Below are 19,057 nucleotides of genomic sequence, written 5' to 3'. Positions count from 1 at the left end.
CCCTGAGATCGTAAAGAGTCCTTTCTGCCATCCTGTACAGCCAAAGAAGGAGCCTGGAATGCGTCCGATTGCACCTTCAAGGTTGTTTATTTATTATTGTCTAAACATTCTTTCTCTGACCTGCTGAGCTCTGGCTAGCATGGAGGCCATGGCATTCTGCTCCTGAGCCTCGGGCAGCTCCCACCTTATATACTCAAAACTACGTGTCTGTGTTTACAATTTACTACCAATTCCTATCACCTGTGTTAGACTGTGAATCTCTGCCTTGAACCAATAGAAAAGTGTCACTATCACACCAAGACATGGAGGACAAGACAAAGGAGAAGAAGGCTAGGACATGCCCAAATTCCTCCATCTTGTATTCCCCTGAACCCCACTCTAAATATCCCAAAATTCTACTTTTTTCACCCTGTGTTAATTCAACCACCACACTACTCAAACCCTGTGGCTTGTAATTCCTTATGCAAAATTGACAGCTTTTTCCACAGGCTAAAATCGAAGCCACAGATGTTTTTGACTTCATGCCAAGGTCTCTGAGACCCCTGCCCAGGGTTTTGAGACAGCCAGGGCAGCCAGAGAGATGTCCTGGACTCTGACAGGAATGGAGCAGGCAGGGATCAATAGCATAAACTAGTTGTGTTTGTTGCTTAATGGGCTGCTTTCCACATCCGCAAAAACAGCAGTATCAACTCATTCCTGGCAGAATTCCCACTCCCCAGTCAATCCCAGGTGTGAACAAACTGTAGCATTGGCAGCAAAACCTTCTGGCACATCAGGGCTGATGTCCAGGGCTCTGTATTCCAAAGCTCCTGGTGCTTCCCATATGTTTATTTCCACTCATTCTCGTGTTGAAATTGTTGCTGTTTTGGTTGGAAATGGGGGTCTTGGAATGCATTTCATTAAAACAGGGAGGGATTCTTTTCCCCGAGTATCTGTGAGTGGAGGCTTTTTGCTACTCATTCCATGTGTGGTTCTGGGTGCTCCATCCCTGGAAGTGTCCAAAGCCAGGTTGGGTGAGGCTTGGAGCAACCTCAGATAGGTGTCCCTGCCCATGGCAGGAGCTTTAAGGTTCTTCTCAATCCAAACCATTCTGGAATTCTATAAAATAAAGGAGTGATTCCAGGAAGGCTGAGCTGTTGCTGTCCCACGTGGTCCTGTCCATCCTCACCCTGTTTTTCCTGGAGTCCTCCAAGTGTTTCTGGCAATATTCCACAGACCTTTCCCATGGCCTGATGCCCAGGAGCTTTTCCTACTGCTCAGAGCCCTGTGGAGCAGGATCATGCTCCTACTCAAGAGAAGAGGATCCCTCTCCCACCCCAATAATTTGGGGTTATTTGGAGGCTCCAAGAAACGCTGATGTGCTCAGATGACCCTTCTCACTTTGGCCCTTCCAGATGTGGTTTCAGCTCCATTTTCCCAGTGTTTTTCTGAAGTCTCCATCCCTGGAAGTGCTCAAAAAAACCCTCTGGAAATGGCACTTGAGGATATGGCTTAGTGGTGAACATGGTGGTTGGACTTGATGATCCCAAAGGTCTTTTCCAACTTTCTATAGAAAGATGTTGTAGGTGTAGGAAAACCTGTTGTTTGTTTGGTAACCCAAGATTGTGACTGCATTTGGTGATATTCAAAGTCAAAAGCTTAGCATTTTTCCGTTGTGATGACTTCCTCTTTTTATTTGAAAAAGAGAAGATGTAGTTTGTGACAAAACCAGAAATGACACCTCTCAGTGTGGTTTCTGGTTGCCTAATTTGTTTTTAATAAAAGCTTTTTTTTTTTTTTTCCCTCCCCTCTGGGTGGGAGGAGACCTCACCCAAAATCTACCAGGGATGAAGTTGACTGCTCAGGCTGGTACTGGAGCTTAGGGCTGTTCTAAGTACATAATGGAGCTTTAATAAACAAAAAGATGGAAAAAAAACCCCAAAGAAATCCCAAACGAATGAAAAAAACCCCCAAAACCATGTGAGGGTTGGGAAATTTGTACCCTTCCTGTGGCCTGGGGATGTCCTAGGCTGATGGCTCTGGGCAATGTCGATAGAGGAGCTGTTGGAGAAGATAAATTTAGGGGTGGGAGGAAGTGGTGAGAAGTTCCTCTTGTCTTTTTATGGTATCTGCTGCCCCTGCCCAGACTCTTCACAGAAATCCAGGGTTGGGAGGATCTCTGGAGGGCTCCAGTTCAACCTTCTCCTCAAAGGAGAGTCAGCGCTGGCCGGGTTTCTCAGGGTTTTCTCAAACTTAATTTCAATATTTCTGTGCAGGGATATTCCCCACCATCTGTCAGGGTCACTGTTTTGGAAATGAATCACTGCCCTGGCAAAGCTTTTCCTTCCCTAGGTCTGGTTGGAGTTTTCCTTGATGCACCTTGGAAGCGGCAGCTTGTCCTTTGTGCAGAGCCAGATTATCCTCGGACATCAGCTCCACAGTTATCCCTGTTAAAGGCAGCAACTCCCTCCCCCCTCAGCCTGTCCTGTTCCATGGGATTACTTAGCCCCAAATTCTGGGACTTAGAACTTAAAACCAAAGAATTGTGGAATGGTTTGAGTTGGAAGAGAGCTTAAAGATTTTGGAATTCAACCCCCTGCCATGGGCAGAGACACCTTCCACTATCCCAGGTTGCTCCAAGCCCTGTCCAACCTGGCCTTGGACAATGCCAGGGATGGGGCAGCCACAGCTTCTCTGGGAAACCTGTGCCAGGGCCTCACCACCCTCACAGCCAAGAATTTCTTCCCAATATCCCATCTATCCCTGCCCTCTGGCAGTGAGAAGCCATTTCCTGTGTCCTGTCCCTCCATCCCTTGTCCCAAGTCCCTCTCCAGCTCTCCTGGAGCCCCTTCAGGCACTGGAAGGGGCTCTGAGCTCTCCCTGGATCCTTCTCTTCTCCAGGCTGGACATTCCCAGCTCTCCCAGCCTGGCTCCAGAGCAGAGGGGCTCCAGCCCTTGGAGCATCTCCATGGCCTCCTCTGGGTTTGCTCCAGCAGCTCCACATCCTTGTGCTGATGATCCCAGAGCTGGATTCAGTGCTTCAGCTCTGGTGCCCCCAATCTGAGGATGGCTCTGCAAGCAATTCCACTTCCCACAGAAGCTGTTTGAGCAGCTGGAAGCTCCAGTGGGATGCATCCCTGCTCATTGCTTCTGTATCAGCATCCTGGAGATTTGGGAACATAAATCCATTGGCCAGAGCTGTGCACATCATGAACCTTCCCACGTCTCTCTGGGAGGGATGAGTCAGAATTTTGCTCCGTGTCCAACCGATTATTGGTCCTGATGGATGAAAAAGCCTCATCAGCCTCCTGTTTTCCAGAGCCACATTCCATAGCGTCAGGTTGGCAGGGCTCCTCCCCTCCCCTGGCCCATCGGATGGCCTAAATCATGGAATCGTTTAGGCTGGAAAAGCCCTTTAAGTTCATCAAGTGCAGCTGTTAATTGCTGTGTTCACGACAAGACAATGTCCCCAAGAGGCACATTTCCATGTCTTTTACATCCCTCCAGGAATGGTGACTCAGCCACTTTGTGGAAGGGAACTCATCAGCTCTGCTTGGCTGCTCTCTCATCTGCTTAATGAAGGGGCCTTCAGACTTGAGGAGAGGTGGAATTTCGGCTGATTTATCTTAATTGGTGCTGGGAGGGAAAGGGGAGGTGATGGAGCAGTTGCTGCTCTGCTGCTGCTTCTCCCTTGCATCCAGTGGAGTGATGGGATGACGGGAAAACCACCCACCTGCAGCCTGGCAGACTCATAAAAGGTGGGAATCCCCGGTGGGGTTTTAAGGAAGAAAAAGGTGAAGGATTTCCAGAGGGTTTTTCCTCCCTGCCCTTCTCCCCGTGAGGTCTGGTGTTGCAAAAATGAGGAGAAAAAAAAAAAGGGAAATACAGAACAGAAACTTTAACAGAAGCTTTCAAGGGAATGTTTTTTCTGCTTGAGAGGAAAAGGGGAAGGAATTTGAGGCTGTGGCTGCTGTGATTCAGACGCTGTTTCTGAGCTCAGTGAGTGGAGACGTTTCCTTTTCCAACAGTTTTTAGTGGGAGACAAGAGAGCATGTCTGTGGTTTGGCATAAATAAAACATATGCTGAAAGAGCTCCCTGGATTTCTGTCCCTTCATACTTGGCCAGGCTCAGAAGGATGGAAAATCAGCCTGAATTGCAGAGCCATTATCCCAGGCCACGTGTTTGGAAGCCCTGATGCCAAGGAAAGTGCCTGCAAGGAAAGCAGCCTGGGAGAAATCAGATCCCTGGGATAAACTGAAGGACTGGGTAATAAAGGGCAGAGGAAAGGCTTCCAAGGAAGGATGAAACCCCAGGATCTTAGGTTTTTACCCATTGAAAGAGCTGACACTGGCTGTGGGGTCAGGATGGCTGCACATCCTGGGTCTCCCACTAGGAATGAGTGGATAACGTCCAGCCTGGCTCTTCCTATCCCTGTTTTTGACCAATGGACACCTCAAACCAAAATTAGTTACTCAAAGTTACTCAAAACAAAATAAAAAAATCAGGAAAAGCTCAGCTGAGTTATCCCAACCCTGAGACTGGCTTCTCCAGACTTTATTCCTGAGCCATTGCAGGCTGGGGCAGGAGAAATCCCAATAAATTACTTCGTTAATATTCTTAATCCAAGATGGGATTAAGCTGCAATTATGATTTGATTGGCTTGGCTCAGGAATAAACCTTGGGATAAAGGCTCTCCCAGCTCCCAGGTGGCTCATGAGTTCCTTCTGCTGCCGTGAGCCTGGAAGGAAGAGGGATCATGGAATCATGGATTGCTTTGTGTTGGAAAGAACCTTCAAAATCATGGAATTCCATCCCCCTGCCATGAAGGGGCTTGCTCCAAGCCCCATCCAACACTTCAGGGATGGTGGCAGCCATGGCTTCTCTGGGAATTCCATTCCAGGGCCTCACCACCTTCTTTTCCAGTATCCCATCTGATCCTGCCCTGTGGCAGTGGGAAGCCATTCCCCCCGTCCTAGTGGAAAAAGTGCCTCTTCCAAGTGACGTGATCTCTCTCCAGACTGTAGGAGCTTCCAGAGGTTCCCTGGGATTGCCCTGTGTTGCAGGAGGCAGACAGCTGATTAGTTCCCAAAAAATGCCGAGTTTCCAGGTAGGTGGGTGGCATCCAGGCTGCCCCTCCTCTTGGAAACAGGGCAGACGATTTTCCTGGCAGGGTGGGACAACAAGGAAGTCTCCAATCCCTTCCCGGGGTCACTTGGAATTGAGTGAGCTCATTCTGTGGAATCTCTTCCATCTCTTTCTCAAGGTTTTGTTGGGATTTTCTACTTCTGAAGGCTGGATTTGCCAAAGTGGAGGAGAATGGGGTGGCAGGCAATAAACTCAACCAGCTTTAACTGGGGCTCCTGTTCCAGTCTGGGCTGTCCCCCAGGCTGAAACAGACTCTGACATTCCCATAGCTCGTTCCTGGTGCAGGAGGCAGCATTTCAGTTGGAGGGAACACCTGGAGGGCTTAAATCTCCACCTCCACCCCTCTCCTGTGCATCCCTGGATCCAGAACTGGATTTCTGACAAAAACAGGCATGGAATGAACACACATGTCCACAAATTCTGCTGCTCCTGAGGCTGGGGGTTGAAGGTGGTGAGGGGAGATAAACTGGACCCAGAAGGTCTGGCTGCTCTTCCAAGCCCAGGAACTCGGCACAGTCCCTTTTATAAAAATTTGGCTTCTCTTCCTTTGCCTGTGGGACCTTGTACTGGATGGCTGCAGCCATAATTTAATTTCAGTTTTTTCTGCAGCCACTTGGGCAGTCTTTGGAGTGTGGCCCTTTCAGCAAAAACCTGGCTGAACTGAGGCTGCATAAACCCTGACTCCCTTTTGTGATTAAAAAAAAAGCTATAGGTATTTTTTATTTATTTTATTTGTTTGATTTTCCTCTGTGTTCTCACATTTGACAGAGCTCCTCCAAGGGGCTGTGCTGGGTCATCCTCACCAGGATCTCTTGTGTGCTGGGAAAAAATAAAATAACACCACAAAAATGACAAAAGCAGGAGATAAAATTCCACAAATAGAACAGAATTGTTCAATCCAGGTCTTCCTCTCTGAGTCCAAGACAAGGTTGTTCGTTATCCCTTTAATGCGGTATTTTTTATGTGCCCTGCTCAGGTGAGACCCACCTGGAGCACCATGTCCAGAGCTGGGATCAGAAGGATGTGGAGCTGCTCGAGCAAGTCCAGGAGAGGCCATGGAGATGCTCCAAAGGATGAAGCCCCTCTGCTCTGGAGCCAGGCTGGGAGAGCTGGGAATGTCCAGCCTGGAGAAGGGAAGGATCCAGGGAGAGCTCAGAGCCCCTTCCAGTGCCTGAAGGGGCTCCAGGAGAGCTGGAGAGGGACTTGGGACAAGGGATGGAGGGACAGGACAAAGGAAATGGCTTCCCATTGCCAGAGGGCAGGGATAGAGTGGATATTGGGAAGGAATTCTTGGCTGTGAGGGTGGGGAAGGGCTGGAATGGAATTCCCAGAGAAGCTGTGGCTGTTCCTGGGTCCCTGGCAGTGTCCAAGGCCAGGTTGGATGGGGCTTGGAGCAACCTGGGATAGTGGAAGGAGTCCCTGCCCATGGCAGGCGTGAAATTGGATGATCTTTAAAGCCCCTTCCAACACAACCCACTCCATGATTTTACTACCAGGCCATCACTTTGAGTTTGTAAAATCTCTGGATGGAGGCAGCTTAGATTTGCTCAGACTGAGTTTGTCTTGACCTGCCTGCAGCTTTTTTTTTTAAATTTTTTTTTTTAATCTTGGCTGAGTGGGAAGAGCAATTTTCCTAATTGACCAAGTGGTTCTGGCTAATTAGCTCTGCTTTTGTTTAGCTTTGTATGGAGCAGCTGTAGATTGTATAAATAGCAGCACCAAGCCATAATTCAGCACAGGATGAAGGATTTGTGCCTCTGATTCAAGGACACAGAATAGGGAAATTCTGGCTGGGAGGTCTGGAGGAGGGGAAATGTGGGATGGGACAGAAGGGCAGGTGTGGAATGATTGGATGGGGTGAGGCCCTGGCACAGGTTGCCCAGAGAAGCTGTGGCTGCCCCATCCCTGGAAGTGTTCAAGGCCAGGCTGGATGAGGATCTGAGTAACCTGGGATAGTGGAAGGTGACCTTGTCCGTGGCAGGGGGCTGGACTGAGATGATCTTCAAAGTCTCTTCCAAAATAAACCATTCCATGATTCTATGTGTTGTCTTCAAAACAGGAATTAACATTCATGGAAAAGCCTCCATCCACATTTCCCCCTGTTGTTCCGCATAGGATTAGTCTTTATTTTCCTGGAGCAGGCAGCACTTGGATGATCCTTGAGCTGCATTTCCACTTTAGGATATTCTGTGGAGTCACAGGAGAGAAATCCATGTGACCACAGTGGGAAAAAGCCCTCCCCAAGACTCCAGGATTGACCCCAACCGGACAATCAAAACTGGCGTCCTGGTCCTCACAGAGTGGTTTCTCCTGGCTGGATGCAGCACCATGGAAATCCAGGAATCCCCATCCTGGGCTATTTAGGAAGTCAAAAGAGAGGGATATATTAAGAGCTGGGCTGGAGGTTGGTTTTCCTTCTCCTTCTTGCTGTCACAGCTCCCCAAAAAAACTTGTTCTACAAACTTGAAGTGCCCTTGGAAGCTTCTTGTCCCATCCCAATTCCTCGGAATCACGGAATGGTTTGGGTTGGAAAAGACCTTAAAGCTCATCTTGTTCCATCCTCTGTCAGTGGGGACACCTTCCACTATCCATACTTGCTCCAAGCCCCATCCAACGTGGCCTTGGACACTTCCAGGCATTCCAAATTACATGGAAAACCTGTGCCAGGGCCTCACCATCCTCACAGGGAAGGATTTTTTCCCAATATTTCATATAAATGTTCCCTCTACATCTACCATTAAAAAAAACCCCCAAACAATTCCAAGATGTTTATTGTTTATTCTCTTCTTATGGAGAGCTGACTAATAGCAGGGCTGGTGGCTGGGAACAGGTTGTTCATGGAATTACACAGGGAATAAAACAAATGGAAGTGAGTAGGAGGAAGATCCAATCCAGATCAGCACAGCCCCAGCTCTCTGCGTGTCTCAGCCAGATGGAAATTTCAGAAGGTTTAGGGGAAAAAAGTCTTGAAAAATAACGGATTTATAGCTCCAGTGGTATTGTTCCTGTCTCCTCTCTGGAGAAGGTCTGGGATTTTGGATATGAGGTTTTCAGGGGTGGTCCTACTTGGTCAGGTGAAAACCACACTGAGGAACACATTAGCAATTAAAAAGTGTGGACAGCTGTTCGACAGCCCGTGGAATTGTGCATGGATATTCCATGGTATAGATTCCATACAGCTCTTCTGAAGTGATTCCAGCCCCAGGGAAGCTTAAAGCGCTGTTGGATCCCCACAGTAATGTACCAAATTACAGGTGTAATGCTTTTTGTGACCTAATCCAGATCCAGCTGGGATTTGGGCAATACAGGAGCCCCAGAGGCACCATAAAATCAGGTAACATCCATAACCAGGGATTTGGGATGGCTCTGGGGCACCATTTCCCTGCCCTGCTTGGAAGAGAGAAAGCCAAAGGGCAAATTCTCAGGATTTCAACACCTTGGGCTACCCATGCTTGGTTGCTGATCCTGAGTGTCTCTTCCCCATGGAAAAAAAACATGGAGAGCATCCAGGAATGGGGAAGATGTGGGGGATTGGCAGGAGCAGCCACAGGGATGAAATCCTTCCATGATTTGACGTGCAAAGGACTCAAGCCTGTGTGGGATGAACTCCAAGCTCCTCCGGGTTTCCCTGGAATCCGAGCACCTGTGAGGGTCTGAGGTGAGGCCAGGTCCGTGTCGGGGGCATGGTGGTGACAGCTCATCTTGGTGTCCTGGTTTTGACGAGGCCACAACCAGGCAGGATGAGAAGAATGAGCCCTGCAGGATCAGCACAGAGAAATCCCTGTGGAGAAGGGATGGGAAAAAAGAGGGAGGGAAAATCACTTTTCACTGTTGTTGGGTCGAGGAAGGGAAGACCTGGAGCTCTCACTCGTCCAGGAGGTGCTCAACACACAGAGTTCCTCTTCTCCCAGGGCGACCTGTCCTTCAAGGTGCTGTCATTCCTGGCAAAAAGTGGTGCCATATTTGGCCTCTTCCTTCCTCAAAAACTCCACAAAAAGAAAGAAGGATGGGGAGAGCAAGACTCTGCAATTTCTTCAGTGGGTTTTATTTAGGGCTGGAACATCCTTGGAGCTGAGAATCAATTTCATCCTGTGACCTCTGATGCTCTAGGACTGGGTGGGGAAAGGCAAAACAGAGGGATAGATGGAATTATCTGGGAATCTCCTGAGGTGCCACCTGAGAAGTGATGAGGCAGGTGTGCCACCCTCTGATCACAGGGGAGCTGAGTGGGTAAAAACTTCAGGACATAAAAGGAAAAGGTCTCATGATGTTTCTGTCCTTCCTCATGTCTGGGTTTCCTATGTGGATACTTTTCCAAGGCCATTTTTGAGAAGAACCCAGTATAAGGCTCCCAAAAAATGGGCAGATCCCTCTTCTTTGACTTCCAATTACTGTTCTACATCCAGGAGGATTCAACAGCCAGAACATTACAGAGGTCAGGCAAACAAAGTCACATTTCCATGGCTCCAGCATGGGCATGTAGTGCAGTATTCCAGAGCCAAGAGTAAAATCCAGGATCAAGTTCTCATCCCGAAGGATGTGATTCAAATGCCTGCATGGGCCTGATCTCCAAGGATGAGTCCTAAGCTAGGGAAATAAACGGTTGCTTGGAACATCCCTGGTCTGGAACATCCACAACATTTAATTAATTGGTTTAATTGTTGGCACATTCCCTGGCAAGGTTCTAGAATGCATCAACCATCATTACTCCAGTGGAATATCTGGAATAAAACAGAGGAGGTGGCACAAGGGAAGGATTGTTCCCAAGAGACTGATATCTGCCTCTTGGCCTCTGTCCTGGAGATGGTCCTGGAAAAGCTGAATTTACTGCCACAGCTGTAGCCTGTGGATCCTGGGACACTTTTTTCCAGATCTTTGCCCTGACCCAGCCAAGCCTTCCATGCTCCAGTCATGCTGCTTCCATGTGTTGGCCATCCAGGGTGACACCACCATCCTGAGGAAATGCCAGCCATGGCAATGCCACACCTCAAACCTGCACCACACATCCCCAAGGATGGGATGGTAACTGCCCAAAAATCTGGTTCAGTGGGCCACCAGCAACCCCCAAAATGGGAATTGACCCATTGACTTTTGTCCATCATCCCACCTGTCCCTCAAGCCACTCCTGCCAGTGGAGCTGTGGTGGACCACTTCCCATGGCCTTGGAGATCCTCTTCTGGCTGTCAGCGAGGAGCAGATTTGAATCCCTGGACTTGGTGATTTCTCCCTGGATCTGTGTCAGGCAGGAGATATTTGTGTCATCAGTCCTTGGAACTGAGGGAATAAATGTTGTTAATCATGGAATGGTTTGGGTTAAAAGGGGCCTCAAAGACCTTCTTGTTTCAACCCCCTGCCATGGGCAGAGACAATTTCCACTATCCAAGGTTGCTCCAAGCCCCGTCCAACCTGGCTTTGAGCACTTCTAAGGGTGGAAAGTCCACAATCCCAATCCTACTGAAGAGTAACACAATTATTTTCCCATTTTTTTTTTTCCTCAAACAGCCAGTCAGAACTGGTGAAAACAAAAGGACAGAGCTTTTCCAGGGTGCTCCCACTGCTGCAGGACGCTGAGCCTTGCCTTCCCAGACTGACTTCCAGACTCCCCCAAAGAGTCACCCCTGATGCCACGATGAATCAGGCTGGCCAATCCTTATTCCCTGGAACAGGTCCTGCTCTTTGGTCACTGCCTCGTGACACTGGCAGCACTGACACACCTCCTCCCTCCGGCATTCCTGGGGCGCGCAGTCCCTGAGCCTGGCACGCTTTCATCTCTTGGGCAAGAGATGTGGTTTATCCTCTCCACACCCAGGCGTAGATCCATGGGAGAGGAATGGCCGATGCTCCTGGGGTTATCAGGGCTGACTTCCCCATCCTGTTGATCCAGTTTCACGTCAGCAGAGCCGGCGGTGTGAGAAACCCCCAATATATCTGCGAATCGAGCAAAAAAAAGCTCTCTGCAAGACTTCCCCAAGCTTTTTTTTTCCTTGAAAGGGAAGATGTGGTGGGTTTTGGTGTCTCTGAACTTCCTCTGGGTGTGCCTTCACTTTGGTCAGTGATTGATCCCACTGGATGCTCTGAATGTCTTGGATAAGCATCTCCTCTATTTCAGGGAATTTGGTCATCCCTCTTGGCTCCTGCCAAGAAAATCATGTTGACCCCCAGTTGTCAGAATATGTGGTATTGATGATTCCAAGATTGTAAAAAGTCTCTGTCTTTCTGCCCCATTGCCAAAGAAGAAGTCATAATTCGTCTGTGCTGGTTTCAAGGTTGTTTATTCTGTTTATCTCTAACATGTTCTGCTGCCCTGCCGCAGCTCTGTCCTGCAGGGCAGCGTGTGGGGCTCTGCCCTCAGTGGGATGTTACAAACATTAAATACCAGAAACTACCTGTGCTGGATTTACAATAACGTGCCAATATCTGTCACCTACGTTGGACAGTGTGTCCCCAGCCTAAACCAACAGAAAAATGCCAACACCACAGTGAAACATGGAGGGCATGAAGAAGGAGAAAAAGGACAAGACACACCCAACTTCCTCCATCTTGTCCCCTTTGGACCCCTAATCTAGAAACTTAAAATTTTACTTTTGCACCCGTGCCACACCTAATTATTACTTATATCAAACACTCAGCGCTTGTAATTCATCCTGTAAGATTGAAAACTCTTTTCCATGGACAGAGATCAGAGACACCCGAGTGTCTCTCGGGGCTCTGTACAGGGGGGTTCCTGACCCCCTGCCAGGGTCCCAGGACTTCCAGGGCATCCAGAGGGAAGCTCTTGATTCCCGCACCCAGTAATTTTAACCCTCACCTCATCCATCTTTCTTCCACATGTTTTTGGACCCTCTGCCTCTTCTGCTTTTCCATCTCCTAAATCCCAGGCTGTCTCAGTCTCTGGTCTCTTCTCCTGCAGGGTGGAGCAGGGAGGGATGAGCAGACACCTGATGGCCCAAGTGGCTTCACTCCAAGGGGCTCCTCCTGCTTCACCCTCTCTGCTCCCTGGTGGCTTGGTGATTCATGGAGATGGCTGCTGATGTCCAGCACTAGACATCCTGATAACTCTTTCCTTGGAAGCACAAGTGGGATAGGCAGTCAGATGGAAGCCGCAGAAGGGATGAAGTTATTAGCTCCAGCTCCACCCCTTTCATGCAGAGAAATTGTAAAGGCTGAGAATGTTTTTGTCTGATTGGTATTGAGCAGGACTTTGAATTGGATGGTCCATGGAAAAGGGGACAAAGATATTTTTAACCTTTGCTGGAAGTGCTCGAAGCCAGGTTGGATGGAGCTTGGAGGTACCTGCAAGGTGTCCCTGTCCCTGGCAGGGGGGTGGGATGAGATGGTCTTTAAAGTCCATTCCAACCCAAACCATTCGATGATTTTATGATTTAAGACTTTGTAGGTAACCAAGTTATGCATTTCCTGTCCCCATGAATATCCAGCTTGGTTTACCCTGACTGTGGATGTTGGGCGTTCTCCAGGTCTAACCCTGGAAATGGACTTGGCTGGGAAATCCACACAGACAATTCCATTAATTTATACCACTTGTTCCCATCTTCCTTGGAGAAAAGGAAGCAACCTGGCCACAGATGCGATGATCAGAACAAAACCCCCACCCAGATATCAACAGCACTGCTGGCCTGACCAGAGATGAATTAAAGGATTAATCCAAATAAATGGTGTGAATTCCCAGAGTGCTTTCACTGCTCCCTGGAATCACCAGCCCAGCCTGAAGGCAATGCTGAGGTGAGAAAACAACCCATGAGCATTCCTGGCCTCTCATCTAATCCATGATCCCTGCCCACTCTTTCCAAATCATTGGCTTCCTCATCACTCCGTCCAAAGGCAGGGAAGATTTATATCCTGTCCTCAGGTGAGGGTGTTTTTCCTGGGCTGCGGAGACGACCGGGAGAAGATGAAGTTCTACCTCCTTGCGGTGCTGGCTTTGATCCTATTTGCAACTCAAGGTGAGGTTTGCTCCTAGATAAAGTATAGCTGAGTGTTTTAAAGGTAGGAATGCCTCATATCCAGGGAGAGAAATAATGGAAGAGGGCTCCTCAGCTCTTGGAATGGCGCAGGTGAAGGACAAAATGCCTGTTTTGGGGGTTTTTATCAGTCTGCGTGTGTGGAAAGTTTATTTTTTGACTGGAAGTTTCCCTGTCCTGCTGGATTTTTATGGAAACGACAGAAAAAAGGAGGCAGCTCCCACTGTTCTGCCTTTGAGAAACCCTCCGGGGCGTTTTCCTGTCGGGGTGGTGCAAGGCTGTGGTTATTCCTAAATTTTGATGAAGACAGCACAATGCTCTGTGTTCCTGGTCCACGAGGGCCACACCTCCAACATCTGGCCTTGTGCAGCTATTTCTACCCATCTCCAAGATCCCACAGCTTGCTGACTTCTGAGATTTTGAGACAAAGTCAGGGAATTAGAGAGAAGTTTGGATGTGGGCTGAATGGGTTAATGGTGCTGGGTATTTGCATAGTAATTGTGTTATAGATGGTGCATTTTATTTCATGGAGAGATGGTAAATTAAATCAGAGCCTTCTTTAAGGAATATGACCCTATATCCTCTGTAGAGCAGAGAGAATAAACCTTTTCCTCATTTTGAAGAGAGGGACAGGCTTTGCCAGTGCTTGGAATTGTGCCACATGTCTGGTGTAGAAAAAGAATTCCTTGGAATAGTTATTTCTGGCTCACTGTGTCCTAAGAATACCTTTCTGCTATTTAGCTTTGTTCACTCACCAGAACAGTGATCCTGACAGATTTCCAAGTGTTAACAAGGCCCAGGAGACAGGGAGGTTGTCCTCAGTGCCAAAATGAAGCCTGGCCTAATCCACGTTGGATTATCCAGGCAGTAAAAATTAGGCATTCACTGCATGTGTTTTAGGGCTGAATTCTCACAGCAAAGAGTAAAAAATCCTTCTCCTCATTTTCTTTGTCTTTTAATCCAGGTTCTGGATTTTTTTTGGGGGGGCATTGATGTTCCACCCAAAGAAAAAGGCATGGGAGCCTGACTTTTCTAAGCTGTGGAGGTCCCAATTAACTCTCTTCATCTGCCAGTGCTTTCTGCCTAATTAGGCTGCAGTTTAATAGTCCCCAGCAAGTAGAAAATGTGACCCCAGGCCTTGGGACATTCCTCCAGGAGTCCCTGTCCTTCCCTGCTCCAAGCATCACATCAAACTTGGTGCCCTCAGCCTATGAAATTGAAGGAGGGGAAATTTAGGTTGGATATATGGAAAAAATTCTTCCCTGTGAGGGAGGTGAGGCCCTGGCATAGGATTCTCAGAGAAGCTGTGGCTGCCCTGTCCCTGGATCTGTCCAAGGCCAGGCTGGATGTGGCATGGGAAGAGGGGATTGTGTCTTTCAGCTCCATGGCTTTTATCAGACCTGCACCATGTGTATCTGGGATTCCATGAAAAGTAGGGGATGACTTTTGCTGCTGGCATTTCACAGAATCCCAGAATCATTTAGGTTGGAAAAGACCTTCAAGATCCTCGAGTCCAACCTTTGATCTCCACCAGAGCTCTGAGTGCCATGTCCAGGCATTCTTTGGACACCTCCAGGGACAGGGACTCCACCACCTCCCTGGGCAGCCCCTTCCAGTGCCTAACCACCCTTTCTGTGAAGAAATTCTTCCTGATGTCCAACCTGAGCTTCCCCTGGTGTAGTTTGAGGCCTTTTCCTCTTGTCCTGTCCCTTGTTCTTTGGGAACAGATCCTGAACCCACCTGGCTGCTCCCTCCTGTCAGGGAGTTGTGCAGAGCCACAAGGTCTTCCCTGAGCCTCCTTTTCCCCAGGCTGAGCCCCTTTCCAAGCTCCCTCAGCTGCTCCTGGTGCTCCAGACCCTTCCCCAGCTCTGTTCCGTTCCCTGAACACGCTCCAGCCTCTCAAAGTCTTTCTTGTCATGAGGGGACAAAACTGGACACAGGATTTGAGGTGTGGCCTCAGCCGTGCCCAGCACAGAGGGATAACCCCTGCCCTGGTCCTCCTGGCCTCATCACAAGCCAGGATGATTCCATCTCCCTCTTCCCTGCTCTGTGTCTCTTCCTGCAGCAAATTCCCTGTACTGCTACACCTGCAACTGGGAACAAAGCAACTGGAGCTGCCTGAAGGCCGAGAAGTGCTCGGACAAGGATGAGTACTGTGTCACCAACGTGGCCTCCGTAGGAATTGGTAGGTGCTGGCTCTGGATCCCCTCGTGGGGACTCCGGAATGCGATGTGAGGTCTGGGCTGGATTTGTGATGGGCTCAGGAGTGGCTGGGAAGCACAAGTTGGAGGTGGAATGCTTCCTAACCCAGACTGGTTGAAGGTTTGGAATTCTCCTCTCCATCACACACAGAGATTTTCCTCTTCAGCTGTTCTGTTCCTGCGCTGAAAATCAGGGGGCATTGAGAGAAGAAGGATCATTCAGGGGAAGAAAAAATAAATTTGAACCTTGATTCCTTGTTCCCTGGGAGCAGAGCCTGAACCCAACCTGGCTGCACCCTCAGGGAGTTGCAGAGAGTGAAAAGGTCCCCCCTGAGCCTCCTTTTCTCCAGGCTGAGACCCTCCCAGCTCCCTCAGCTACTCCTGGTGCTCCAGAGCCTTCTCCAGCTCCATTCCCTTCTCTGGACATGCTTCAGCTCCTCAATTTCTTTGTTGCTGTGAGGGCCCAAAAGTTGATACCCAGGTTTGAGGTGTGGCCTCCCCAGTGATAAGAACGGGGAAAAATCCCTTCCCTGGTCCTGCTGCCATTTCTGATCCAAGCCAGATATAGAGGGAAACAGAATTATCTCCCTCAAGCAGAGAAGCCTGGAAATGTGATTTAAATCCAGGAATTAATGTTGTCATTGTACACCTAAAAAAGTCTTGACATGAGGATCCATGCTGGGAATGCCCAGCATGGATGTGGAATTCCTTGTGTAGGAGGTCACCAACAATTCCTGGGCTGTGGTGGGACCAGGATGGGTCTCATGCTGATCTCTGGGGCTGTGGGGGGACAATGGGACTCCTCAACCCAACTCCATCCTGCACAAGGATCACTCAACAAATCCCATTGTTAATCCCACTCTCTTTCTTCTCCGGGCCAGGCTTTTTGTCCCTTTGGAAGAGGATCACCAAGAAGTGCTCCAGCACCTGCCCACACCACAACTTCCTCATGGGCCTGGCCACCTACACCTCTTACTGCTGCCAGAGCTTCCTGTGCAACCTGAGTGCGTGCCCAGGGCCCCGGCTGGCTCGCCCATGAGGTTCCAGGGCCTCCCATTCCGTGTCCTCCTTCACCTGTCCGGTGCTGCTGGGACAAAATGGACCCTGAAGGACTGAAGATCTCGACCAGATTCCCCCAGGAAGGTGTGAGCATCAAACATGAGGAATAGATAAAGTATTGTGGACATTGTCTCGTCCTGTGGTGTTTCCCAACCTTCTGATTTTCTTCTCATCCCTGAGCTCTGCGGCTCCAGCATCCCCACCAGAGCTCTGAGTGCCATATCCAGGAGTTCCTTGGATGCCTCCAGGGATAGGGACTCCACCACCTCCCTGGGCAGCTCCTCCCAATGCCTGACTACTCTTTCTGTGAAAAAATTCTTCCTGATGTCCAACCTGAACCTTCCCTGGAGCAACTTGAGGCCTTTTCCTCTCATCCTGTCCCTTGTTCATGGGAGCAGAGCCCAACCCAGCCCTGGTTGTCCCCTTCTGTCAGGGAGTTTTGGGGAGCCAGAAGGTCCCCCCTGAGTCTCCTTCTCTCCAGGCTGAGCCCCTTTCCCAGCTCCCTCAGCCTGTCCTGGTTCTCCAGACCCTCTCTGGACACATTTCAGCCCCTCAACGTCTCTCTTGTCACGCTTTGTCCTGAAGCTTTGAGAGGGAGATGCTCCTGCACTTCCTGCATCTCCAGAGGGGTTTCTCCTGGAATTTTATCTTATTTTGGGTGCAGTTGGAGCCACAGAGTGGAAAATTCTGGGCAAAAATAACAACCCGTCCTGTCTGCATATCTGTCCCCACCTCCACTTCCAGAATCCTTGGGAATCCCTTCCTTCACATTGCTTTGCTGTTGTTGGAGCCACACGACCTCACCCAGGGCCAGCAGCTCCCTGGATTCACAATTCCTACCGCTTGGAATTGTGTCTTCCAGCAATCCATTTGTTCAACTTTTCCTCAGATATCCTTCAAAGCAACAGCAGGGTTTTCATGGAATATCCTGAGTTGGAAGGGATCCGCAAAGATCATCAAAGTCCAGCTGCTGGTCCTGCACAGGACAACCCCAAAAATTCCACCCTTTGTCTGAGAGCTTTTTCCAAGCCCTTCAGGAACTCTGTCAGGCTTGGTGCTGGGACCACTTCCTAGGGAGTTCCAGTGCTCAAAGACCCTCTGGGTGAAGAATCTTTTCCTAAAATCCAGCCAAACCTTCCCCGGCACATCTCCAGTTCTTCCCTCAGGTCCCGAGCACCAGAGAGAAAAAATTGGTGCCTCCTCCTCCACTTCCCCTCAAGAAAAACATTTGCAGCATTTGGGTCGAGCTGTTGAGGAAACTTGGGGGGGTTTACAGGGAAAACAGACATTCCAGAGAGGCCAAATATTTGATAGTGATGTTTCCACTATCAATTTCTCTGCAGAGAAATTAGGGTAAAAAGAGGCTGGAAAAATAAACAATGACAAGACAACAGAGGTTTTTCATTGCCAGATGTGATCTGAGAGCCTCTCCTTTCTGCTAAACAACAATTTTTGGAGGAATTTTTTTGCTGGAAAAATCATAGGAATGCTTTAACTCGAGTCAGAGCTCCCAAATCTGGAAAACATTCCTCAGCCAAGGGATGACACTCTGTGTTGTCCTTCCAACCCAAGCCTGGTAAACAACGGGGACAAAAGGGGCTTTGAGCTGTGCTGAGCAGGGCTGCCTCAGGCTTCAGGATTTCTTTCCAAATCCTCCCACACAGGGAATTCTCAGGGACACCTCTCCCTTTTATTAATCAACTTCCGCTTTCCTTCACCCCTCCTACCTTGTGAAGGAACCTTTTCCTCTTATTTACAGCACAATCTCTTCCCAACCCTCTTCAGGAATTTTTCTTTCCCACCCTGAAGCAATTCAAACTCCCTCCATTCCCTCAACCCAAAACTCTTAATTTACTCATCACACAATACTTCCTCATAAAAACAAAACAAAGCAACAAAAATGGATTTGTGTGGTTCTTCTCCTGCGTGCCAGAATTTTTCCGCCCTCTGAAAGCACTGAGGAATCCCAGTTGGACAGACTCTAATAATTAATATTTAATTGGGTTGGATTTATTCTTCCTGCAGTCGTGGAGACAGAGGCTCCCCCAGCCTGCAGGAAAACATAGTCGGGTTTTGTTTGTTTGTTTGTTTTTTTGGTTGTTTTTTTTTTTGCTTGATTTGCTGTGCCTTTTTTGCAGAAAAACTTCCTTGTATCCATGGATGATAGAAAAGAGAAAGAAATCATCCTGGGCATGGTTGAAGAATAAAGGGTTATTTTTTTACAACATTAAAAATAAAGAAAAAGAGAGGAGGTTTAGATGGGCTATTGGAAAAAAAATGTTTATTGGGAAGGGAGTGAGGACCTGCAATAGAATTCCCAGAGAAGCTGCCCCATCCCTGAAAGTGTCCAAGGCCAGGTTGGATGAGGCTTGGAGCAACCTGGGATAGTGGAAGTTGTTCCCATGGCAGGAGTGGCACTGGATGATCCTGAAGGTCCCTTCCTACCCAAACCATTCCATGATCCTACAATTCCCACTGCAGCTCAAGGATATGGAAATCCCTCCTCCCGTAACGCCAGTCATCCCTGGTGGCAATTACTCCTCTCCAAGACATCTGAGATGTGCAGGAAGGAGAGGAGGGTGTGATTCCCAGCCACTAATTTTGGCCAGGAATTAGGGCCAGCCGGGACCACGGGGAGATGGGAGTCATTAACACACGGATGAGGCTGCCCAGAAAATTACCCCGAGCTGTGT

The 19,057-nt window shown here is 48.9% G+C and overlaps 1 protein-coding gene across 1 annotated transcript; it reads left to right on the top strand.

The window, feature by feature from the left end:
* Positions 1 to 13,034: 13,034 nt before the first annotated feature.
* On the top strand, positions 13,035 to 16,344 carry LOC140682364 (lymphocyte antigen 6E-like). Its single transcript, XM_072924320.1, has 3 exons — positions 13,035 to 13,086; positions 15,170 to 15,289; positions 16,187 to 16,344. Exons 1-3 carry the CDS (start codon positions 13,035 to 13,037, stop codon positions 16,342 to 16,344), a joined length of 330 nt encoding a protein of 109 aa, XP_072780421.1.
* The last annotated feature ends 2,713 nt before the right edge of the window (positions 16,345 to 19,057 follow it).

This window comes from Taeniopygia guttata, chromosome 2 (assembly GCF_048771995.1).
Source record: "Taeniopygia guttata chromosome 2, bTaeGut7.mat, whole genome shotgun sequence".
Lineage (NCBI taxonomy): Eukaryota > Metazoa > Chordata > Aves > Passeriformes > Estrildidae > Taeniopygia > Taeniopygia guttata.
The sequence above is the reverse complement of the archived record's forward strand: the minus strand, read 5'-3'. Positions and strand labels throughout refer to the sequence as shown.